The following is a 23,946-nucleotide window of genomic DNA, read 5'->3' on the forward strand; positions in this document are numbered from 1 at the left end:
GCTGTGGAGAAAGCGTTTATCGAAATACAGTGCCGTAGAAAGCTAATGCCAAAACAAATTATACGCGTGGAGGGGCGAGAGGGTTGTGTTTGGTGGCAAAAAAGGTGAAGAACAGAAAGAGTATGAGTATGAAATGAGAAGAAGTTGTAAAACCTGACTAAAGGAAAGAGAGCATTAGACGAATGTGAAAAATAAAAAAAAGGGAACCGACGAGGTAGAAACGTGGTTAGAGACACGGGTATGCATATGGACAAGGCTGTCATAAGAGACGGTGCACGATTCCGACAAAATATATTTTATTGGCAAAACTATTTAAAACAACGCTTTCCAGACATAATTTCAAAGCGAAAAAGAACAAAAAGATCAATTTTGTTCCGAGTTGAAACATTTTTAAGAAGTATTTCTTTCCACTAACCGTATGAAAATATAACTATGAAACAAAAACTTTTCTATCTGGGCTCAATTAGCACACATATTCTCATTTCTTTTTAAAAATAGTTTTCAACAGAACCTTAACTGTAGGCCAGCTCTACACAGTGACAATTACAATAGGTTCTACCATGAAAATTTTAGGACGAGCAATGAGCAAATGAATCAGGATTAATAAAATGCTCAGGGTAAAACGCATCGAATAACCACCCAAACAAAACACATCATGATTATGAAATAGCGGCTGGTGAGACGTAAGGCCCAGGTTGTCCGTTGTTGCCAATCGCCCGGACTACGAAATTCTGAAGTGAGGCCGTTTTGCTCAAGAAACTACGTATTTTATATACCATAGGAAGTTTAGTTGGTTTCGTTTCTACAATTTTCACCCATCGACCAAACTGGTGGCCCTGTGTATTCAGAGTCACCATTATTGCACAAACTTCGAAATAATTTACATCCGCAATTTTGCTATCAGGAGGTAAGTCCCACATTAGCTCCACAGTGCCTCCATTCTCAAAACGCAGAGCAACTCGAGGAATCGGAAGTAAGTTTGTCTCTTCGGATTTTTTTATACTGTTAGGAGAAGCCCTTTTTTCATTTAGCCCATTTTTTGCTAAAGAATTTGATACTGCTTTGTTCTGCTCCAACGTCTCCTCTAAGGGGCGCGAGACTTGAGAAAGAAAGGCTGAGGCTTGTTTATGTGGACCTTTTGAATTCACCACAAACAGTCTACATTGCTCCGCGTCTGATTTAACATCCGTTCTTGATGATGTACTCATGCAATCGCTACGGCTTGTTTCTACTTTCAAGGGAGAAGTTGATAATGGTTCTCCGGTATCACAGTGCGTATCTACAGATTCTTTGAAGACATTTCCTTGCCTTGCACACGCGTTTTGATCTTCCCCGTAACCTTTAGCTTGGGGCATAGGGTTACATTCACCCCGTTTCGAATTGTCAAGATCCATCGAAGTGCCCCTTCCAAAAGGTTCTGATTCTTTCGCAATGTTCTTTGGTAACCCTAATCTCTCATTCTGAGTAGCGGAGGTCCTTACAGCTTCCTGGGTAATTGAGACTGAGGCGGATGGCTTGCTTTGTGGTGCGGTCACACATACTGAATCTGTCGAAGTATTTATTTCCTGATTTTTGGTACTGCACGTGCCCTGTGATTCTTCCACAGTGACGTTTGGTGTAACATCAAATTTCTCTTCTGATCCTTCGTTCCTTGAGACTGATGATGATAAACTGCTTGGTTCCGATGTCGCACTTTCTGAGTCCATCAGCGTATACATCTCGTGATCCTTAGTACTGCAAGTATCTTGTTGTTCTTCTTCAACTGTATCCTTGGAAGAAGTACTGTCGTGGTCATTGTCACCATCCTGCTTGCTAATGCCACCAAGTGTTCCATTTTCAAGTTCATGGCTGTCAGCCTCATCAGTAGGTTCTGTTCTGAACATTATTTCTTTTTCTTGCTCCCTTCTTAAAAAATCGTTTGCACCCTCTTCATAACCGGCTAGTTCGTGTAAGGCTCCAAAGTCACTATTTTGGTCACTGTTACCCTTGACATTTGAGGACCCAGCTACATTGGAGGTGCTTGATGCATCCCCGACATCCTCCATGCTGCGCTCAAGTGAGATGGAACGACGTCGCCTCGGCATGGTCAGTTTTGGAATAACTGGGGACATAAGATTTACGTACAGGTCTTGAAAACTATTGTCAGCCTCCAAACTGTTTGTAGCCTCTTTGCCATTACTGTCAAGTTCTTCACTCGCTACTACTTGTGGTTCAACCTTTTCTTTTTCCTCTTGGCCACTAACTTCCTTTGAAACACTATCTGTCAATTCACCGTTAGAGTCTGCTGACGCACATCGGTCATCAGAAGAGTTTTCCGAGTTAGTGATTCTACCTTGTAAACCTATGAGTCTTTGGACTGTTTCCTCTGAGGCGCCACCAGGTGTTTTCGATGGTACTTTGAACACATCCTTGGATGTCTTGTGCGTACCATCATCTTGGTCTGAAGTGCCTATTTGTGTGGAAGCCGATCCACATAAATTAATGGAGCTACTTAAATCCTCCTTTCCATACCCAACATCAACATCAGTTAAATGTAAATCAGCCTCTCCTGGATTGTTTTTCTGGTTATTGGGAGTTGTTTTCCAGGTTTTGTTGTCGCTACTGATGTTCTCCCCTTGAGCTTCCGTTTCTCCCGAATGTAAGTTTCTAACGACGCTCCCAGAGACCTTTTCATGACTAAAAAGCACAGTGCGTTCAACCGTTCCACCTATCAAGTTTCTATCAGAGTATGTAACATGTGTCGATGTTTGGCTGGATTCCAATCGGTTTGTAGCATCATGCGGAAGTGTGTTAGCTGTGGTAGTTTCATGAGGGACTGATCTTTGCTCTGACATGGAGACTACATGATTTGAACGCGAGACCATTAGTTGAGACTGCTGACTCACGCTAGGAAGCTGTGTTACATAAGTGTTCGGTTCGTTTACAACATTGACTGGTTGTTTATCATTGCTGGATGTGCCTTGTGACTCACTGTACACACGCTGAACCTGAACTTCGTCATAGGGGTTCGAAGTTTGGATGTGAGATGGTGCTCGTTGACCTAAGGTTCCATCGACTGACGTTCCCTGCGAAATGTTGAAGCTGTTTGATGCCGGTGACGATGATAAATTCGGTTTAATTTGTTCCTTGCCCTTAGCTGTCCACTTCGACATGACTGGTACCCTCTCTGTTGCAGGTGGGTTGTTCAGTCGAGTGCACGTCTGCCCCTCATACGCCTCAATTCTTCTATGCTGTGATGGCACTCCCTCCACATGCTGCGGAATGGCTGTCTGAACATTACTACCCTGTGAGAATCCATGAGGAGAGGACAATGGTTGCTCACAGCGCCTGGACAACTGCACACACTCTTTCGAAGCCTGACGCGTAATCAGAAGCCGCATTTCACTATTGTACCGTTGTGCGCTCGTTTGAACATAACAAGGAGAATGTCTAAATAGCTGCGATAAATGCATAGGAGCTGTCTGCCGCAGGGCAGAATGCTGTTGTGTCCCTATGTTCTGTGCGGGAGAACTGCTGGAGGATGCATTTCCATTATGCGTTTGGTTTATAGAAACAGAATTCCTGCGTGCTGTTACTTGGTGATTTGGCGTCATTATTTCAGTGTTTGGAAAGGTCGCGTTAGGACGAACGTTCCCCGCTTGGTTTGACCACTGTTGCTCTCCTGGGAACGTATCTCGAAACGTTGGCAATATTTGTTTAGTGTACGGTAACATCTGATTCAAAGAAGTAAAGCTCTGGTCTGGGAAATGACTTAACCTTACTTGCTGAGGAACAGGCCCTGGAACATTTGAACAGAGATTTGTTGCAATTTGTTGAGCATGTTTGTCATAAATACTTTTAGAAGTATATTGATGACTTCCGAACAACTGTGGTGGAGTTGAATTTGAGTAAACCGCATTCGGTACCCTTGAATGGTAACCTGCAGCATTGTAATTTGAAATCTGGTAACCTACAGTATTAGAACCCGAAGTCTGCGCAATATTCACGGGGTAACGAGTATCGAGACTGGTTGTGTAGAGCTGTTTGCTCATCAAGTCGCTTGACCTTTGTCCTTGTGTAAACGGTGGAGGATGAAAATCTACTTGTGGAACATTCATTCCAGTTCCTGGTTGACAAAGAATTGGTGAGTTATATGCCACTTGAAAGGGGTTTGGCGGCTTGGGATTGCTAACAAGAGGCTCAACAGGAGCTCTTCCCTGGATGCTAGGCATGACAATGCCTTGCACCCTCGTAGCAACAGCATTTTCCGTTGAGGATCGTGGTGGCAATCCAAGCATAACTTCAGGATCTGTTTGACAAAAACTGGACGTCATTTTCTTTGGGGGTGCTACTTCTTCTGGACTTGCCTGACATCCGATAGAATATGAGAGAAGGGTAACATCTGGAGAGGGACCCCTTATCCCAACTGGGGAGGTTGCCCTATCAACAGCTCTCCCGCGGCGGAGGCTCTGTTCAAAAGAAAACATTCAAGAGCTTATCAGGAAGAAGTCGCAAATGGAAGTAGAGAATGGATGGAAGAAGGACGAGTGAAAGCAGACAGGTGAAATGTCGTGGTAGGGAGCATACAGACTGGAAGCTACTTAAAAATCATGGGAAGAAAATAGATAAAACAGAGAATGGAGGAAAAAGAGGGAACCCTTGCTAGCACCTTTCTTTGTAGTTCTGAACAACGTCCCTAAATTCATCGCGCCTAATTATATTCCTTCACCACTTTTTTTCTAATAAATTGACCCGCAACATATTTAACGTAATTTCCCTGAAAAATTTTGCAATTGCGGTAAGATACTCGAATCAAATCAGAGAAAAGAGGGAGCAAAATAATTAACTAAGTGATAGACCTGTAACTCAAGTAGCAAGACAAACGAACTAATTGGACCGATAAATAGAGGGAGACCACGTCATGGCAGAAGAGGGGAAGTGAGGAAGTGAGGAAGTGAGGCAATATTTGCTCCATTTATTTTATGTTCCTCCTTAACGATAGAAATGTATTAGTTGTTCTAGGGTTCCTCTTCTAAAAAGGAAATCCTGAACGACTTCGATGGCAATCAGTTGCCATAAGTATACAATATTTCATGGAGAATGGGTTGCAGTTTAAATGGTTTAATATATAAGCTCTCGTGTAACTTACCAAGTCCATATTAATTTGAATCCCTCTCGAGACAGTTTCAGCTTTCGCCTGTGAAAATACATTGTGCATGAAATGATTCAACTCGGCCTACGAGTACAACAAATCCATTAGGAATTAGGCTTCTTTTATGAAGTTTCTTAAAAATTATTGCTAGTTTAGTTTACAGTGCGTTGCAGTAGCACTGTCTTCCTCTCACTGACAACAATCAGCCAGAGTGTATGTTTAAATAACGGTTCTGTTGAGTACCCAACAAGGTATGTACATGTAAATCTGAAACAATATTTTTGTTTCTGTTTTAAGGTAAAGTGCTACTGAAACGTAATTTTCATATCCGAGATTTTTGCAATATAATAGAGTTTGAACGTTATTTGCAAACGCTGTGTACTTTTTTTGGGCCAACGCATAGCGGAAAGTACATTTTTAACCATTCGAAGTTGACCGGCTGAGATCAAAATTGGCGGCCATCTTGGCGCGGCCAAAACAGCCCTGTGACGTCACTGGTTGTGTACTTCTGTGAAAGAAGGGTAAAAGCATGGAGTGTGGCTTGCATGTTGGGAGGCCGAAAAAGAGGATTTCGGGCAAAATGCCATCCTCGTCTTATTCCTCGGCTGCCACATCGGCATCTTGGCTATCTGCGCGAGGTTCGCCTAGATAGGGAGCAAAATTCCCGACTGATACCGAGAACGAATCTCTACGAGTCTATTTAGTTAATCGGCAACTGACGATCCACAAGATTAGTATCGAAACCGCGATCTTGTCTGACCATCTACAGAAATGTTGAAAGACATTATAACGGCCGATGGGCTACTAAACGCCCCGGGCCAAAGCAATGCCATTTAGAGAATGAAGAAAACATGGAAGCCTCATACGACACCACTACTGAAGATGATCTACTCGGCAAGTCTGAGGATAACGAACAAATCCCTCTGTACCAAATGCCCAGCAGAACATGCCCAGAATCCCTACAATATAGGGCGAGGGCCAAAATAAGAGCAGACGAGGATTTCAGAAATGAGATAAAGTAAATCCTTAACAACGCGGAGCAAGAAACAGTAAAGGCGATCATGTGCTTTTATGAACGTGAAATCGGTCGTTTTAATACCGAAATAAAGAAAAGAAAACAAGCTAAAACGGCTGGAACACTGAACACTAAGAACTGTAGTATGATCGAATCAGCGCGCGTGGCGCAAGCTGAAAGCAATCAAGACAACTTAACGATCGAGACAGTCAAAAAAATAGCTGTACATCTACGAAGGCGAACGATTCGAAAAAGACGCATTCCCTGATGTGCGTACTCAGTGCCACACATAAAGCAAATTCTCATGAAAACCTGGCATTTAATAGAAACACAACCACTACTGAGCGAACTTTACAAAAATCCGCCGCTCGTATCTTACAAAAGAGGGTGGTCGCTCAAAGACATACTCGTTAGGGCTAAACTTTGAATAGGCTACTCTAAACACACGCTTGGGAGTCTTGTAGGCCTGTCAACCCCATTTTACGCCACCGTCTTCCTCTTCGCTACTGGAGACAACTTCGCTTCGTTCAGAAGAAGATTCACTTGAAAAAATTTCAATATCTGCCATCTCCTTCGCCCACGAATACAAACAAACAGAGAGTGAAATAAACCACGCTATCGGAGTGAACAAAACCAGCGACGTCATCAATCCATTTGGCTCGGTACCAGGGCCCGGACATGGTTTTGTGTAAAATTTTTGATTTGAACGGTTAAAAAAGATATCTTTCGCTTCTTTTTGGCCAAAGAAAATTATCTCATGATGACCAGCATATTCAAAACTACAGGTTAGAGCAAATATTTCAGATACGAAAATTTCGTTTCAATAGCACTTTAAAGGCTACAAGAAAGATCACATGTGAAGCAATTTTAAATGAAAATAGTGGAATTATAAGTTCTTAACGATCAAGTTCAGGTGCTCCTGTTTACTTAAAGTGCCCCTGAGACGAAAATTGACCGTTTTATTTTGGCCTAAATTGTTGACACAATGTTGAATTGGGTCAAGTTAAGACTCTTTTTGCCATTAAAAACTCAAAACAAAGCTTCGATGACCAACTTTTACTGCTTCAAAGTCGTCCAAAAATCGTCCGCCATTGCTGAAAACATGTTCCAGCTGAGCCTGCAATTGTACAGCAGAAAACGTTATGACGTCAAAGGCTCAACAAACTTATGCTTTGCTTTGTCACAACTCTCTTTTTTCGCTACACAGAGAATCACACATAACTTTTTTGAGAACTTTTTCGTTCAGTCGTGAAATGTCGACTTTGTCTGACGATGAATTGTCCCAGAAATCATCTGAAGCTTCTGTGGATAGTTTTGCGCCGACAAACGATGAATTTTTGCCATGCGAATAAAGATAGACACAGAACGGCACGGACTCTCCATGTGGCTTTTGCGGTCGCATTGCTTTCTCGCCTTCGAACTGTATTTTTACTTGTTGTAAGGGATTTTCCTTTTTTGTAAGAAATGATCGGGTGATTAGTAAAAATAGTTTTCGGCAATGGCTGATTGTGTATCCGAAGGCGGATATTGGGAGTTTGTGAAAGCCATTTCCAAGCCATCAATGTGTTTGCCCCGATGCATTTGGTCAATGATCTCATTAACCCTTTCCTGCGTGTTTTTTACTATCGGTGCTTTGAGAGGTTTGAAGTGAACTTTGTTGTTGAGTTGCACTTTGGCCTCTTTTGTTTTTTCTGTCTTACTCATGATGACTATTGTTGTGTTGCTTCGGTGAGGTTTGAAGCAGAGTTTGTTTCAACTCTTTTAGAGCCGTGACTTCATTGCGTTACAAAGTATTTTTTGGCTTAGATGCAGTCTGCAAGTAGCGTTATGACAATTTTCCAAGTACGGTAGCTCTGAAGGGCGATAGAAGACTGAACCGGTGGCATTCAGTTTGATATGAAACAGAAGTGGTTCTTTGTTTTGTCTGTGAAAGGTGTAACGGAGGCAAATTCGTCTTGCGAATAAATCTCGCAAAAGTTGGCCTGACTTTACAATCGTTTGTCACGGGTGTTGGGATGAATTTGAGACCCTTTGATAGCACGCTGACTTGGCTGTCAGATGGTTGATAATTTGAGAGGTTTTTTAAGAAATTTTCATTTTCTCGGTTTTTTGGCTGCAAGCCTACATTTTAAAGTGTTTCTATGCTCTGTGTCTTAGGCTGTTTGTTCTGCTTTCGCTGATATTAAATCCAGCTTTTTTTAGAGTCAGAGCACACCGTTATAGTTTTCATCTCTTTTGTATAAAAGTGAGCTCTTTGAGGTCAGAAATCTCAATCCTCAATTCGGCTATTTTATCATTCTTATTTACAATGTTCATCGAGTACTTTCCTTTGTGTAAGGTATTCTGCCAGAGAGTTGTTAAAGGTGGATATTGATCAGCTCATATGTAAAGGTAACAAAACCCGTGAAGGTTCGTAGACTTCGCTTTCGTCGAGATCGCACTGAGGACGGTATTTCTTTTCCCTTCTCTTCTTGAACGGTAGGCACTGAACCCGACAGAATTCTTCGCCTAGATCCTTCAAAGTACACAGACCTCTCGAAACAGAGAGGTGTTCGGAGTAGATCACAAATATTTCTGCAGGATTAAAGTTTACTCAGCAAGTTCGCACAAATCGCATCCGTTTTCCCCACTCGGATCTATTTGCAAGGCTCCGATGCAGAGAAATGCCTGCAGCATAGTCTGCACGATTACTTCAGCTTTGAATTACACATCGATGCCTCGTCATTTTTGTATAGTTTTTGTAAGAATAGAGTAAAGCACTCTTATGTTTGCTTGACATTGAGCCATGCGAGATTTTTGCGTTGAGCCTTTGACGTCACTTCCTCTGAGTCCTGCGATCAACTTCCGGAACAGTCATGGTCAAATAATGGCGGACGCGAAATCATGGGTTTAACGGCCCGAAAAAAGATATTTCTGGTGCTCGGTCTGGACTGAAATTTGGCAGAGTGGGTGAAGGAGACACACTGAACACGAAAATGAAAAAAAAATTGATGTACGAAACTTTTGATCTCAGGGGCACTTTAATGTATCTAAAAATAATAAGATAACTATTAAACTACCGGTACGTCCTGCATTCTGAGGACATATGCCTGTCACTGGAAACCCATCCAACTGCTTAATGATACTGTTACACTAATACATACATGTGGCAGTCAAACACTAAAGCAGTGTAAACTGTAGTTCACAATTATTCCTTTAAGTTACTTTAAGTAAACTACAAGCACTTCTACCTCCTTAAAGAAAAGTGCAGGCTCTAAAAGTCCCACAAAGTGTGCTCACCGTTGAGGTAAGTTGAAAGTCCTTTACAAGTTTCTTCAGTCTTTCACACTCTGAATAAAGTTCTTGGTTCTTTTCTTCCAGCTGTGCCTTTGCTTCCTTTTCTTCAGCAAAACTTGTCAGGAGGGAATTCATAACCTGAATTATGCGAGGGAATGAGTAAAGACAAAGTTAACAATAAAATGAATACAAAATGAATGTGTTAATTTTGCTATGCACATAATGTTCCATAATAACTAAAGTTGTTTTCAATCTGAGTAAGAAAGGTTACTTCTCAGATAAAATTGCCTATGTAAAATATAAATATAAAAATATATCAGTAACAAGTATTCCCTGCTCTGCTCTCTTTGCTTGTGCAAATTATCCATGCTCCGTTGTAAGAAATCACCTTTTGACTAGGAGAGGGAGGGGGGTGGTTGCTTGGTGCCATATTTTGTTATGACTTCCTTTCAATTCTTCTTAGAGGCTATCTTCTCTATAGTACACCTCCAATCAATTCATTTTCTATTCTGTTTATTTCACCTTTTTTTTTCATAAAATCTTAAAAGTACAACATAACGGCTGTTGTTGTTGGCATTCTAATACCAAACCAGGAGCGGATCCAGGAATTTTAGATAGGGGGGGGGGGGGGGTCCAAACTTTGGTTCAGAAAGGACTGTTGGACTCTTTTGAGGCAAATTACTTGTCCCCCACACCCCCTCGTGCCAGTCGCGGTTGCACGTTATAATTCCTTTGCCACTTATCATTTACTTGGCTTCATTAAAAAAAAAAATCAGCCCGTTAAAAAGTAATATATGATCCTGTCGATGTAAGAATTTCAGTCTCAAAGTTGTAAGCCTTACACTTGTACTACAAGGGTTAAAAAACAACCTCCACAGACCTCAACAATACTCTGGTAGTGATTAGCACTTAAAGATTCTGGCTCATCCTTGTAATCATCTGAAAAAATATCTTTGTTGTTTCCAGATTGCAACTGTTGGTTCTCTTTACAACAACCTGATTCATCTTGCTCAGTATTTGCAGTTTTGAGACCAGCTTCTTGGCCATTATAATTCCATGATGTCTTGCCAAAATCTTCTGCCACCTGCTGGCAAGTCTCAGACACAACATCTGGATAACAAGGTACTGTAATACAGTCTTTGTTCCATAAAGATGGAGAGCCACCATTCTCACTAGGAAGGGGCTCATCTGAATAAAACAAACAAGCCTTCGGTGACTTTCGATTGAGACAACTCTTCCCAGTAGGTACCTCACATACATTCCTTTCCACATCAATCTCTTCACAATCAGGGTATGTTTCAATGTGAGAGATGACAGATGATCCACTCAAGAGGTCTGACAAGCTGTGCCTCACAGGACTCTCCTTTTCAGTAATTGTTTCTTTTCTTCTTACTGTTTGAGCCGTTGATGGTGCCAGGTCTGCAACTTCCTCCATAGTTGATGTGTTTGCAACACCAGTGATACTTGAGGGAATTCCACATTCCTTGTTAACTGATGCCCTTTGGAGTTTTGTGGTCAATTTTTTTAATCCTTGTAACTGTTCTTCAGACAGTTTGAGCTTAGGGATAGTGACTTGTAGTCGAGTCTTTTTACCTGTTAGTATAATTCAAGCAAGAACTCAGCAAAGGGAAATAAAAAGCAAAATCCATTATACTTAATTATTTTAACCCAATGCTTACCACTCACTTTCCCTCAGGTCTGTCTCAGTTCATTCCTTCTCCATTTTATTGTTGGAGATTAACAGCCAGCCACTTTACCTTTCAATTCTAAAATTTCTTTCAACTTTTTTTTAGGTTTAAGATTGGTTTTGCAGTTCTCAGTTTCATTCTAGGAACATTTGCACTATCTTATCTTTGCCAATAATAAATGTTCAAACATTAATTTATCATAACCAATTAATCTTCACAGGTGTTTGGTCCCTTGAGGTAAGTGTCATGTTCAGTTACAAACATTTAAACCATTAAACTCCCACGATCTCTTTGTCAATTCTTCCCTTAAGCTGCTACACATTCTCTTAGAAAATATAGTATAAGGTGACAAGTTTCATATTGTTTTGGTTGCTTATATTCTTCTTTAGTTATTGCAAAATAACAGACTACCACCTTTTGCTATCAGCTTCATTACCTGAAGATTTCATCTAACTACAAGTAAGCATCCACCACAGTAACAATAAAAATCATTCTGGAATGGACCTAGAAAATGTATCTAAATATTTTCTAAATTCGCACCTGTATGACCAACATCATTTGAAATGTCAGAACATCTGGAAAACAATAACAACAACAAAAAAGCAATCACACAACCTGTTTAGAAACTTGTATTTTACCTTGTTTTAAAGGTTGTCATGCTTGTTGAATTTCAAGGATGGGGAGACTAGAGAGGGGTTGGGGAAAGCTTGTTGGTTGAAATTAGGGCGAAATTTTGTAACCATATTTATTCGTCTATAAGCCGAACTCAGCTATAAGCAACAACCCTAAACTTCAGTCTGTTTCAATCAGGAAGGTTCTTAAAGCATGTAAATTGAAAATGCTTGGCTGTAAGCCAAGACCATATTCAGAGAATTCCATTCTCAAACAAACTGAAACTGAAGTGTTTCAATGCAGTATTGCTGTAAACAACAGAAAACGTCATAAGCCTTTTGTGTTGATGGTTAAAATGAACAAAAGAAAAGCGTCCCTCTCAGAAAGCATGCATTCCCACAGCATTCAATGAATAAATTAAAACGTATTCAAATTTTATTGGTAGTTTAATTGAGAACAAAAGAAATCAACTGATCAATTTAATCCACTCAAGGATATAAAGCAATGCACCGGCAGTGCAAATATTCATCTGAGTTGAGTCAGATGAGTCCATAAATTTAACTGATTCAATTTTAATTGGGTGCAAAAAAAGTTGAAACTCACTTTCGTTTAATGGTATGTGGTATGCTGCCACACCTATCCATATTAGATCAACCACCTGGTGAAAAAAAAAAATTAAATTGAAATTCAAGCCAAAAAAGCAATGCAAAACACAATGCAAACAGTTGTAAGCCACAAAAAACTATCTTCAGCTGCATCTCAAAGTGAGTTTAAAAAATGCACATGGCAAAACATCTAGTCATGAAATGTTTTTGTCACATGTAACTCTGCTTGCACTGCTTTCCGAGTCATGAAAAATCATAAACTAGAAATCCTATGGTGTAACGCACATACAACACATGGAATTATTCCTGGATGCTTTTAAATGTCTCACACTGCTATATAATCTACTGGACACAAGTCAAATTATTCAGGGCTCGAAACTAACGGTAGCCAACTAGCCACAGACTAGTAGAAATTTAGTTTTGGCTTCTGGTTTTTGATTTTCACTTGCCAGTTTAGCTAGTAAACAAACTGAAATTGTTGTAACATCTAAGTTGTCACTAGCCACTTGGCTAGTACGTTGAAAAGTTAGTGTCGAGCCCTGTTGCTGCTGTGTCAAAAGCTCATCTCATTGCAATGATAGTCACAGCTGCATGTAATTACAGTATCCAAGGCAAAGGCAGGCCATGTAGGCCTCAGAGTTGCCATTAGTTTTGATAGTCGAGGCTCCTTGGGACCCCCAGTTCCAAAACGTTGGGGGTCCTTTTTGCTTTTTGGGGGTTCCCTACCTTTTTTTACTAAAATTTGATTTTATAGTTTCTAACAGAGAGGCAAAAGCCAAGACCAGGTGTTAACGCTATTAATAGAGCTTTAATTTTGGAATAAAGTGTGCTATGTTTCTTAACACCAACCACTTGTTTTTCAGTCGAATCATATTTTAACCATTAAAACTCCTCCAACCATTCAGGACAAAATTTGCATTTCTTCACTTGGGTATCATCCCCCAGATCTGTATCACTTCCAGGTTTCCCCTTTCATATATCGAATAAGCCCTTCTGAGTAGACATGTTCCTGACCATGACAAAATGGCCGGTCAAAGGACATGCCATGATGGTCACAGTAATTCTTGGGTAAGGCCCACCAGACCCAGTCTCCTAACTAGTCCGAACCTTCTTCCTGCGTCCCGAGGACACACATTGGCAAAAACTGTGCGTCCTTTTCGTTTTTTGTGCATATAAGACACACAGCTATGTGTTAACGGGAACTCTGGGCCTAGTGATGTTCCCCTTGAATTCAGTGCAGAGAACAAGGCAGTCATAAGCAATGGCAAGAGTTGAAGGCAGGCATAAATTACAATGACAGAAAATTCTCCCACAACAGCAAAAGTATGCCTAGACACTACCTCAGTGGTGGCTTGGAGCTCCACTAAAAAATTCTACACCTCAAAACAAAACTAAAGTTATCATTAATACCATTAATCTAACTACCACACAGTAAAATGTCTGATGGAAACAAAATAAGCTTGCACCAACAGTACACAAATTCAAAAAAAGGTATTACAACCTGTCACATCTTAAGCTGACTCACAGATCAAATAAGTGAAAGCCAACAAGCAGAGATTTTAACTCAATAGTAAAATTGATGGCCTCAGTGTACAGAGAATAATGTCAATGATTTGCCCAATGAGCAAGTACTTCTGTCAACAAGCTATTGTTTATGATAACATCACAACAACCTTGGACATCAGGGCTCGACACTAATTTTTCAACTTACTAGCCAAGTGGCTAGTGACATCTTAGATGTTACGACAATTTCATTATGTTTACTAGCCAAACTGGCTAGTGGAAATTGAAAAGCACTAGCCAAAACTGAATTTCTACTAGTGTATGGCTAGTGGGCTACCATTAATGTCGAGCCCTGGACATCCACAATAATAAAATATCACAACAAAAAAACCAACCAACTGTGCATGCTTTTGAAAAAATATTGGCTTTTCTCCTCTATTTCCAGAAATTGTGCTACTATGTACTAGTGAGTAAGTAAAACCTTGCTGATGTTATTTTGTAAGCCCAACAAATTCAATAAAGTACTTTATTTAGACGCGATAAGTATTGAAGCTGTGCAGCTTGTGGGGTCGTGTATAAAATAAAAAGATACATAAACAATAGTTGTAATATAGTATAAAATAAGACTTACGTATAAAGATAAGATAATGTTTATATTAATAATTGATTTTATTACACGACTCGGGCAGTCAGAGGGCCAATAACCAAAATCAACCAATCAAAATGCTCTATTGCTGGTCAATATTCTCTCAGTATTGGACCGGGCACTGTCCCGAATGGTCCCAAATGATACCGCACTTGTGTCCCTTTGAACTTCAGTCGTATAATAAATCTCTTATTAACCAAGCTTGCTCGGGACCGTACTTGAAGAATATCGGCCCTCGGTCTTTTTTGTACGGACCTCGCTGCGCTTGGTCCGTACTGTCAAAACCTTGGGCCAATATTCTCCCAGTACGGCCCTCGCGCTTGGTTAATAAGATATATGTATTACCTAACTAATAAAATTATAGACCTAAAAATACTTCCTTTTGGGAGGAGCTATCTTTTACAGAATAAATTAGAGAAGTCAATGCCCCTGACCGAAGGAAGCTTCTTAATTATACAATTATATCTAACAAATTTATTTACATAGAAAAAGGCTATGTATTGAGTTATGTTATATGAAAGGCACTTGTGATACAGTACAATAGCTTGAGGTAATATCTATATCAAGGCAGGATATAGACCTTAGAATAATGGCTTGAGTGATTATAGAGATGCACACACTCTAATTGGTTGTGGAATACCTCATATCTAGCTTTAATCACCTCATGCAAGGTGATTTTAACAGATTTGCACAGGAAAATTTGAAATGGCTGTCTTGCCTTATGTTAATGATTCTGAGAAAGAGATAAAAGGGATAGGAAAAAATTCCAATGAGAATTTGGTGCAACACTTTTCAAAAGACAGATATAAAGCTTTTGCTGATTGACTGATATAAACCTATTAAAACTGCTTGTTTATTTGATACTGGTAATCAGCAGAGTTGTGACAAAATATGTGTAATTTGAAAGCACACAAGTAATAATACTAAGACAATTATTCGCCTCAGGCTCAGTAAATATTGTTGAATAATCCCCTTAACTCTGTCTTGAGGATTATTCAACATTATTCACTACCCCTTCAGCATATAACTGTTAATTATGGCCAGTTCCAAGCCTGGATGAGAAGGGAGGAGGGTTGGGCGTACGGCTAGCAACCCCACCCTGTAAAAATCTTGCATGCTACTGAAACACCAACAACAGACCAAAAGACTAGTGCCCTGAGAGAGGAAGGGACCTTGTCAAGAAGGACATTTGACCCCGTGTGGTGAAAGCCATGAGTCTACGGAAGCCACAAGGCCGACCCCCCTTCTAATTACTAGGACCATCAATATCGGAACATGGAATGTGAGAACCATGTATGAGATGGGAAAAACATCACAAGTAGCTGCAGAGATGAAGAACTACAACCTCACACTGCTCGGAATCAGTGAGACCCATTGGACACAGTCAGGACAATGGTAGGATGGGAAGCAAACGGATCAAGAATCACTGTGGCATCCTTCAGAACAATGGAGAAGACGATCAAGATGAATGTTATCCAGTGCTATACGCCAACCAATGACAAGGGTGAAAAAGCTAAGGACTGGTTCTACAGCAGATGGCAGAACGTTATGGCCACGTACCCAGAGAAAGACGTCAAAATCCTCATGGGCGACCTTAACGCCAAAATCGGACAGGACAACACTAGATACGAGGAAGTGATGGGAAGACACAGACTGGGTGAGATGAGAGATTTGCAGACTTCTGTGCTATGAACAACCTGGTCATTGGTGGCAGCACTTTCACCCACAGAAGAATACACAAGGCTACCTGGGTATCACCACATTGAGTGACTGAGAACCAGGTCAATCACCTCTGCATAGCCAAGAAATTCAGGAGGTCCCTACAAGATGTAGGGGTTAGAAGAGGAGCAGATGTTGCATCTGACCACCACCTGCTAGTAGCCAAGCTGAAGCTGAACAAGAACTGGATGGAAGCAACAAAAAAGAGACAGAAGTACAAAGTCAGCCTGCTAAAAGACTTTAAGACCAGAGAAGAATTCAAACTATCTCCCACCAACAAGTACCAGGTGCTACAAGAACTGCTCAAAGAAGAAGCCACCATGAAGAACCAGTGGCAGAGGGTGAAAGAGACACATCTACTTGCCAAGAAGTAGCAGGCTCCAAGAAACACCAACAGAAGGAGTGGATATCAGCTAACACACTATGCAAGATCTAAGAGAGGAAGCAGAAGAAGGCAGCAGTGAACAACAGCAGGACAAGAGCAGCAAAGGCCAAAGCACAAAAAGACTTCACAGAAGCCATCAGAGAGGTGAAGAGGAGCACAAGAGCAGATAAGCACAAGTACATCAACAGCCTGGCAGAGGAAGCAGAGGAAGCAGTAGCCAGTAACAACATGAAGCAGCTGTACGACACCACCAAGAAACTATCAGGGAAGTATAGCAGGCCTGAGCGACCAGTCAAGGACAAGGAAGGAAACGCCATACAAGGAACAGAGCGACAACCACACAGATGGGCAAGGCACTTTGAAGAGCTCCTGAACAGACCTGTCCCTCCGAATCCCCTAGACATTGACCCAGAAGACACAGACCTGGACATCAACTGTAAAAAACCAACCAAGGAAGAGATCAGGAAAGCCGTGAAGCTACTGAAGAATGGCAAGAGATAACATCCTTGCAGAAGCACTCAAGGCAGACCTGGAGACCATTGTGGAGATGCTGTACCCTCTCTTTGAGAAGATATGGGAAGAAGAAGAAGTACCAGCAGACTTGAAGGAGGGCTACCTCATCAAACTACCCAAGAAAGGAGACCTCGACAACTGTGCTAACTACAGAGGAATAACGCTTCTGTCAGTGTCATGAAAAGTCTTCAACAGGATCCTGCTTGAGAGAATGAAAGTCGCAGTCGAACCCCTCCTCCGAGACCAGCAGGCTGGTTTTCGCCAGAACAGATCATGCATGCATTGACCAGATCGCCACCTTGCGCATCATCATCAAGCAGTCTTTAGAGTGGAACTCCTCGCTCTACATCAACTTCTTTGACTATGAGGTTTTCAACAGCATGGACCGCAACACCCTCTGGAAGCTGCTACGTCACTATAGAGTGCCAACCAAGCTGGTCAGCCTGATCAAGAATTCCTACAAAGGAATGACATGCCGAGTGGTCCATGAAAGTCAACTGACCGACAGCTTCGGCGTGAAGACCGGAGTACAATACAATACAATACAATGTTCTTTATTTCAAGAGGGTAGATACATGATTAACCCAGTAAAGAGTTTTCTAACACATGGCCCTCTCATAAACCCACCCAACCCAGCCCAGGGGAGGACATCCATCACACAGTAATCTCGTGTTTGGGAAATTAACGTCTCCTACCCCAAGCCTGCAGGAGATGGGACCTCTATTTATTCGTCCCTATCCGAGTTTGTCACCTTTCCTTTTCCTCCAGGCAATCAACTGGATCATGAAGACATCAACAGCAGACAGAAGAAATGGGATCCAGTGGATACTGTTTGACCAGCTAGAGGACCTAGACTTTGCTGACGACCTGGCCCTGCTTTCCCACAGCCACCAGCACATGCAGGATAAAACAACAGAGCTGGCAGCCACCTCATCCCAAGTCAGTCTCAAGATTCATGAAGGCAAGACCAAGATCCTCAAGATCAATACAGCAAGCAAAGGCCCAGTCACACTACATGGGAGCAAGCTGGAAGAGGTGGAGGCCTTTACATACCTGGGCAGCATCATTGACAGACAGGGCGACACAGACGCAGACGTCAGAGCAGGAATCGGCAAGGTGTGGGCAGCATACTTGCAGCTGAAGAACATCTGGAGCTCTTAAGTGGTGTCAACTCACACAAAGATCAGGCTGTTCAATTCCAACATCAAGTCAGTACTTCTATATAGAGTGGAGACATGGAGGACCACAAAGACCACCATCAGGAAAGTGCAGACCTTCATCAACTGTTACCTGAGAAGAATCCTCCAGATACGCTGGCCCAACACCATCAGCAATGCAAACCTGTGGCAGCGTACCAACCAGCTGCCAGCTGACAAGGAGATCCAGCATAGAAGATGGGGATGAATCGGGCACTTCCTGAGGAAGCCAGCCAACATCATCACAAGGCAGGCACTGAAGTGGAATCCCCAGGGGGAAGCAAAAGAAAGGAAGTCCAAGAAAGACCTAGCACCATGACCTCAACACCAACATCAAGAGGATGAGAAAGACCTGGAGACAACTTGAAAGAGCAGCCCTGGACAGAGCACTCTGATGGAATGTTGCCGGCGGCCTATGTTCCAGGAGGAGCAATGGGCTTAAGTAAGTAAGTGTTCCTGAAGGAATGTTAGCCAATGAAAAAATTTGAAAGGCAACAAAAGCAAAATAGAATAATTACAAGAAATAAAAAATAGACAGTCAAAGACTGCATGTGGTACTGGTAAAGCACAATTTTTTATAGCATTAAAAAGAACTAGAGGTTGTATAGTAATGCTACAAGGAAGTGTTGCAGAAAATTTGTCTCACATACTTAACAGAAAACTCAGTTCATCCTACATATTTATGGGTACCCTGTTCCACAAGAGAAAGTTGATTCAAGAATACAAGTATAAAAATTATTGTCTAATTGACAGTCAACCAATACATAAATGGTAACAAAAAATGGTATCAATAATAAACATAATAATGATAACAATACCAATATAAAAGTAATTTCAAGAGGCTAGCTTGAAAGACCCATGGTTCCCCAATCCTCTGGGGTCCAACGATAATTACCTACTATTCTTTTAATTTGGCCTATTAATTCAAAATAATTTCGTATTTTATTGCAATTTCATTTTACAGACTTATGTTTAATACTCAAAGGCGTTCCACGTTTAAGGATATTCCGCCATTCCACGTGTTAAGATATTCTGCAATTCTGTCGATCCACCGTTCTCCAATCCACCTTTAGTGAAATACTTCGAAGCCCGCTTCGCAAATTTAGCGGCTCTTTTCGGCTAAAGTCGCTAATTCAAACGGTAAAATGCCCTCTTTTCAAATGAACAATCAATTTCTAAAAGTTCCCATGATGTGTGGATCACATCTACTAAGAAATTTCTGCAAGGAAAAGTTTTAATTCAAATTATGCGACGGCGAATGCCGCTGTGAAAATATTTTGAGATGCATATCGTCCTTTGGAGTGTCTCAACAGGAACTGAAAAGACTATACCTTCGGATCTACATAACTTGCTGACTTAAACGGTAAAATGCTCCCTCTGTAGAGTACAAAATATTCCTAGAAGTTTATCGATGCGCCGATCAAACCAATTAAGATATTTCTGCAAGCAGAACTTTTGTTTTAAAATCGTGCACAATCCTAAAATGATTGTGGGATGCTTATCGTCTTCTGCTCTATTCCGTAGTGTCAGGGCAAGAACTGAAAATAATGTGCTAGCGGCCATAAGACAAAATCACAAAAGGATAGAACTCAACTGTGTATCGAGTGCGAATGCCGAACTACTAAGATACTCCGAAAAAATAATAAGTAGCACCGGGTAATATAGGGTCAAAATTGGGTCAGGATCAGAATTCTGTCGTATACAGTCATTCACTTGCTCATATCAACAAGATATGTGGCCTCGCCTCCTATTCGAGGGAACAGCCATAATAATAATAACCATAATGACAACAACCAAAAGTCAAAAACGGCAGTCAGTGTATGGCAAAGAGCTAGAGGTAATTCGTCAATGTTCAGTCAACCGGTGTGATTACGAAATAATGAATACCGTACTCTAAATTTACGTCAACGCGGTCTATACAAGTATCGTCAACGAACGCCATGCACCGATCTCAGATTAATGGCATGTACTAAACCCTAAAACAACAAAACGATTTACCTAAAAACCAAAACAACCGGGGCAAAAATCACCGGAAGAAAGCAACCGGAACAAAACAAACGAAACGTGCATAAACACTTCAAGTCGATCATTTATGGAATATTAACATACTGTAAGTCGGTCTAGAATGTAAAGCAGATAACTTTTATCGCACAAACGTTATCCAAACGTGCTAACATTGTCAACGCACAATATAACAGTGGTTTCCTCAAAATACTCTCAATCACAGAGATATAGGCCCCAATACTATCGAGTCGAAAAATAGTGAAAGCCCGCCAAAAATGAAAGCGCCTACCAAATTTAATGTATTCGTGCTTGCGTTACTCGAGCTCAACAAGTAGTCCTTAATCAGTTGGAAGGTATTCCTTGGATTGCGAAATTCCAATTTGACGTGGAAACCGTTATTAGTAGACATCGATTGTAGGTTTTCCCTCACCTATGCGTTTGGTATAAATCTTGTTTCGCTCGCTACAGACACTCGCACGTGTGAAACTGTACCACAACGACCGACGGTTAGACGTACCTGTGATTGTGAGTACTTTAAGCCCTGTTATTCCGACGCTTTCTCCACTCAGCCATCGTTTTCTTCGATTCTTGCGATTAACTGACCGTGCAACTCGTCATTTTAGACACAAACAACAATAGGGCTCGATATTCTCATAACAATCCAGATTCCACGAACAAATTGGTATGTGTCAATATCACGCTGTTACTTTCAACCTTGAAACACTTTGACAACTGATATGTGACCGCCAATACTGGAAAGATGGCCAATCAGGAAGCAGTTTAGGGGCACACGTACTCTGTCAAGTGTTCTGGATGACTACGTGTTGATTTTTTCACCCAAAATTGTACGGTGAAGAATATTTGAAAGGGTGAAGAAGCGAAAATAGAATAAATTTTCACACTGTTATGATATTTCCATAGCCAACTGGTCAACCGATACCAAGCAAAAGAGATGGAACCGTGCTGGTGTTTAGAATAATCCTGCACAGCTTCAAAAGAAGAACAATATGATCGTGCGTAAAAGATCAAACAGATTAAAGTCTTCTCTGTTATTTCAAGATAAGCTCCTTCAAGAGTCGGAGTTACCCTGGCCACCAGCACCTCAACAGCTCTCTAACAACTCTCCTAGCCCCTAACCTTTCACATAACTAGGACGATGAACCACTGGATAGATGGATGGATGGATGGATGACCTCTATTTAAACACGATAACAACTGTGGGCCTTTGCGCACTAGCGAACAAGATTATACATTTGGGTTTGCGGTGTTGGGGAGATCTCAAACCTTACAGATGTACAATCTCTGTAATTTTAAACCGACGGTGTTCGGCAAAATAAACTATTTCCGGTGTTGAAGTTTAAAAGACTAGATTGTGACAACCCGTGGTAAAACAAAATAGCAATACATCCGAGTTGATCTTTAATAAACATTGCCGATTGACCGCAGGCCGTGTTCATTTATATTTTACTTGACCTCTGGGCCCACACACACCATCGGTCAGCCAAAGATCAGTGCGTGAAAAAGATAAGCGAAACCAAACCGGGTAAATCCTGTTTTTTTTTCTATTTTATACCGCGGTGTCGGTATGTTGATAAGATTTCTTTCGGTGATGCGGTGTTTGTTTTATTTTGTTTGCGGTGTTGCGGTGTTGAGGACTCCCCATGTTCCCCTCTTAAATTGTCCTAACAAAGGAAACATTTTGTCAGGACAAATTTTGGGTTTCGTCTGTCGCATTCGTATTGAAAATTTCAAAGCTGTCAAATTCCGTCAGCGCTTGATCTGCTCATACGACCGGCCGGCGTAGTTTCCCAAAGGATTCCCTGAACTCTAATTTCCAGGATTCATCTTAAGTCGCTTTGAGAGTTTGGCAACGAAAGACAATTTCTGCCTTTCTAGTAAACTGATTTCAGTTCAATTACACACTAGTCGTAGCTTCCATGACAAATGATTGAAAAGTGTAACACGGTTTTTCTCTATTTAGTCGCTTTTCATAAGTTCAGGAATAAATTCATCAACATGCCTCTCAGGTGTGACTGTTACTGTTGTGAGAGTTACACAGTAGGCCATTGTATTAAAATAATTCATACATAACCAAAAAAGACCGGTTTTATAAAAATTGAAATTTTCAGTAAGCGTTCTTCGTTTGATCAACCGCATTCTTTGTTCAGAAGGTCCTTGCAAAGAAACTCTTGAAAGGTCCCTTTTGCAATTGCTGTGCAATTATTTCGATTGTCTCCTTAAAAGAAAGCAAATGAACTCACGCGATGAAGATGGGCTATCTTGCGATACCCAGAATTATCAGTGTGACTTCTACAAACAACAACGGCAAAAACAATTTTTATTCTTTGAACCGCAAATGGCTACAAAGCTAATCGTGGCGGGGCAAGACAAGTACCTGAATAACATAAATCGTGTAGTATCTAAGGACAAGGAGTCGTTATTTACACAGCCACACAGAAATGTGGAGGATTATCATGTAGAAACAAGACCAGATAGGTTAGTTGGGTGAAAGTGCCTAACCGGGTTAGTTGTTACAGGAAAATTTAGCGATATTTTCATGTGTTTGTTTCGAGCATAGTTATTCGTATATTCAAAATTCTAGTCCATTAATATATTTTTCTTTGTTACTTTGCCCTCATTGTACACTTATATGCCAGTAATTTTGTTGGCCATTATTATCGAAATTGTAGATAAATAAATATAAGTGTTAATGATCTTTCTGCAAAATTGGTTCTCATGGTAGTTGGCAGCTGAGTTTGTCAGTGCTTTCCTTTCATAGGATAATTTTTCCACGTTAACGTTTTCCGAACCTGACACCAGCATCTCGTAGATAAGCAGAATTTTTGATTATTTCTCACTTTTATTTCTTAAGCTGCTCTACCGTAATTAAGAAAGGTGTTTTATGATATCAGAGCTGAGACTTCTGACTTCACTTTGCTCTTTTTGATTGCCTAGAGTCTATTGAACCCGCTTTCTCAGTTTTGAAACTGTTTCCGTCGTATAAACAGCTGGGATATCATTTCCGCTCTTTTATGACCTTATTCAAAAAAAAAAAAAATTTAGGATTTATGAAAACAAAACAATACAAAAAAATCTAGAAAATCCAAAACAATAACATAATCTGAGATATTATTATATATTTAAATTTTACACAAAACATTTTAGTAAACTTTGAAACAGAAATGTGTACAACATGGGTTGCTGCAGTCATAGGTTTATGAATTTCCCTGACAAATGTAAATTTTTCCTGAACAGATTTTACAATTTCACTAATTAGCTCTAGTGATGACCTCCGACCCCCCCCCCACCCTCTTTTCAATTATTTATACTTTCAGAAAGTCAAATACAAGGCAAATGAATTGATAGTTCCCGCTTGACACAACATGAAAAAAGGATTGATTTTGTCGGAAACCTTACAACTTCATCTCGTTTAATTTTCACAAAACAACATTAAACAATCCAGCACACTTTTTGTGTGTTTGTTCTGAATTACAATTCAATCTGGAATTTGATAGGTGAAGCGTGTCTAAGTGCATGTGTTGCCACTAAAACCATTTTTATTCATTAAAACCCAATTTATTTTATTTCAATTCATGTCTATGAAAACCCACTAAACTAGAATTGATAAAAAAAAATCTAGTTTTCCTTAACTT

At 40.6% G+C, this 23,946-nt stretch overlaps 1 protein-coding gene and 1 pseudogene across 1 annotated transcript; one reads left to right on the forward strand and one right to left on the reverse strand.

Annotated features, from left to right (window-relative positions):
* Positions 1–279: 279 nt before the first annotated feature.
* LOC111322844 (uncharacterized) lies at positions 280–21,022 on the reverse strand. The gene is made up of 7 exons (XM_022926042.2): positions 20,811–21,022; positions 12,326–12,380; positions 11,651–11,685; positions 10,303–11,015; positions 9,426–9,560; positions 5,129–5,176; positions 280–4,448 (listed from the first exon to the last, which is right to left on the reverse strand). The coding sequence occupies exons 2-7, from the start codon at positions 12,364–12,366 to the stop codon at positions 660–662; spliced, it is 4,761 nt and encodes a 1,586-aa protein (XP_022781777.2). The 5' UTR covers positions 12,367–12,380; positions 20,811–21,022; the 3' UTR covers positions 280–659.
* Positions 15,141–18,832, forward strand: LOC111322792 (uncharacterized; annotated as a pseudogene).
* Positions 21,023–23,946: the final 2,924 nt, after the last annotated feature.

The sequence above is a fragment of the Stylophora pistillata genome, chromosome 10 (assembly GCF_964205215.1).
Source record: "Stylophora pistillata chromosome 10, jaStyPist1.2, whole genome shotgun sequence".
NCBI classification, from domain to species: Eukaryota; Metazoa; Cnidaria; class Anthozoa; order Scleractinia; family Pocilloporidae; genus Stylophora; species Stylophora pistillata.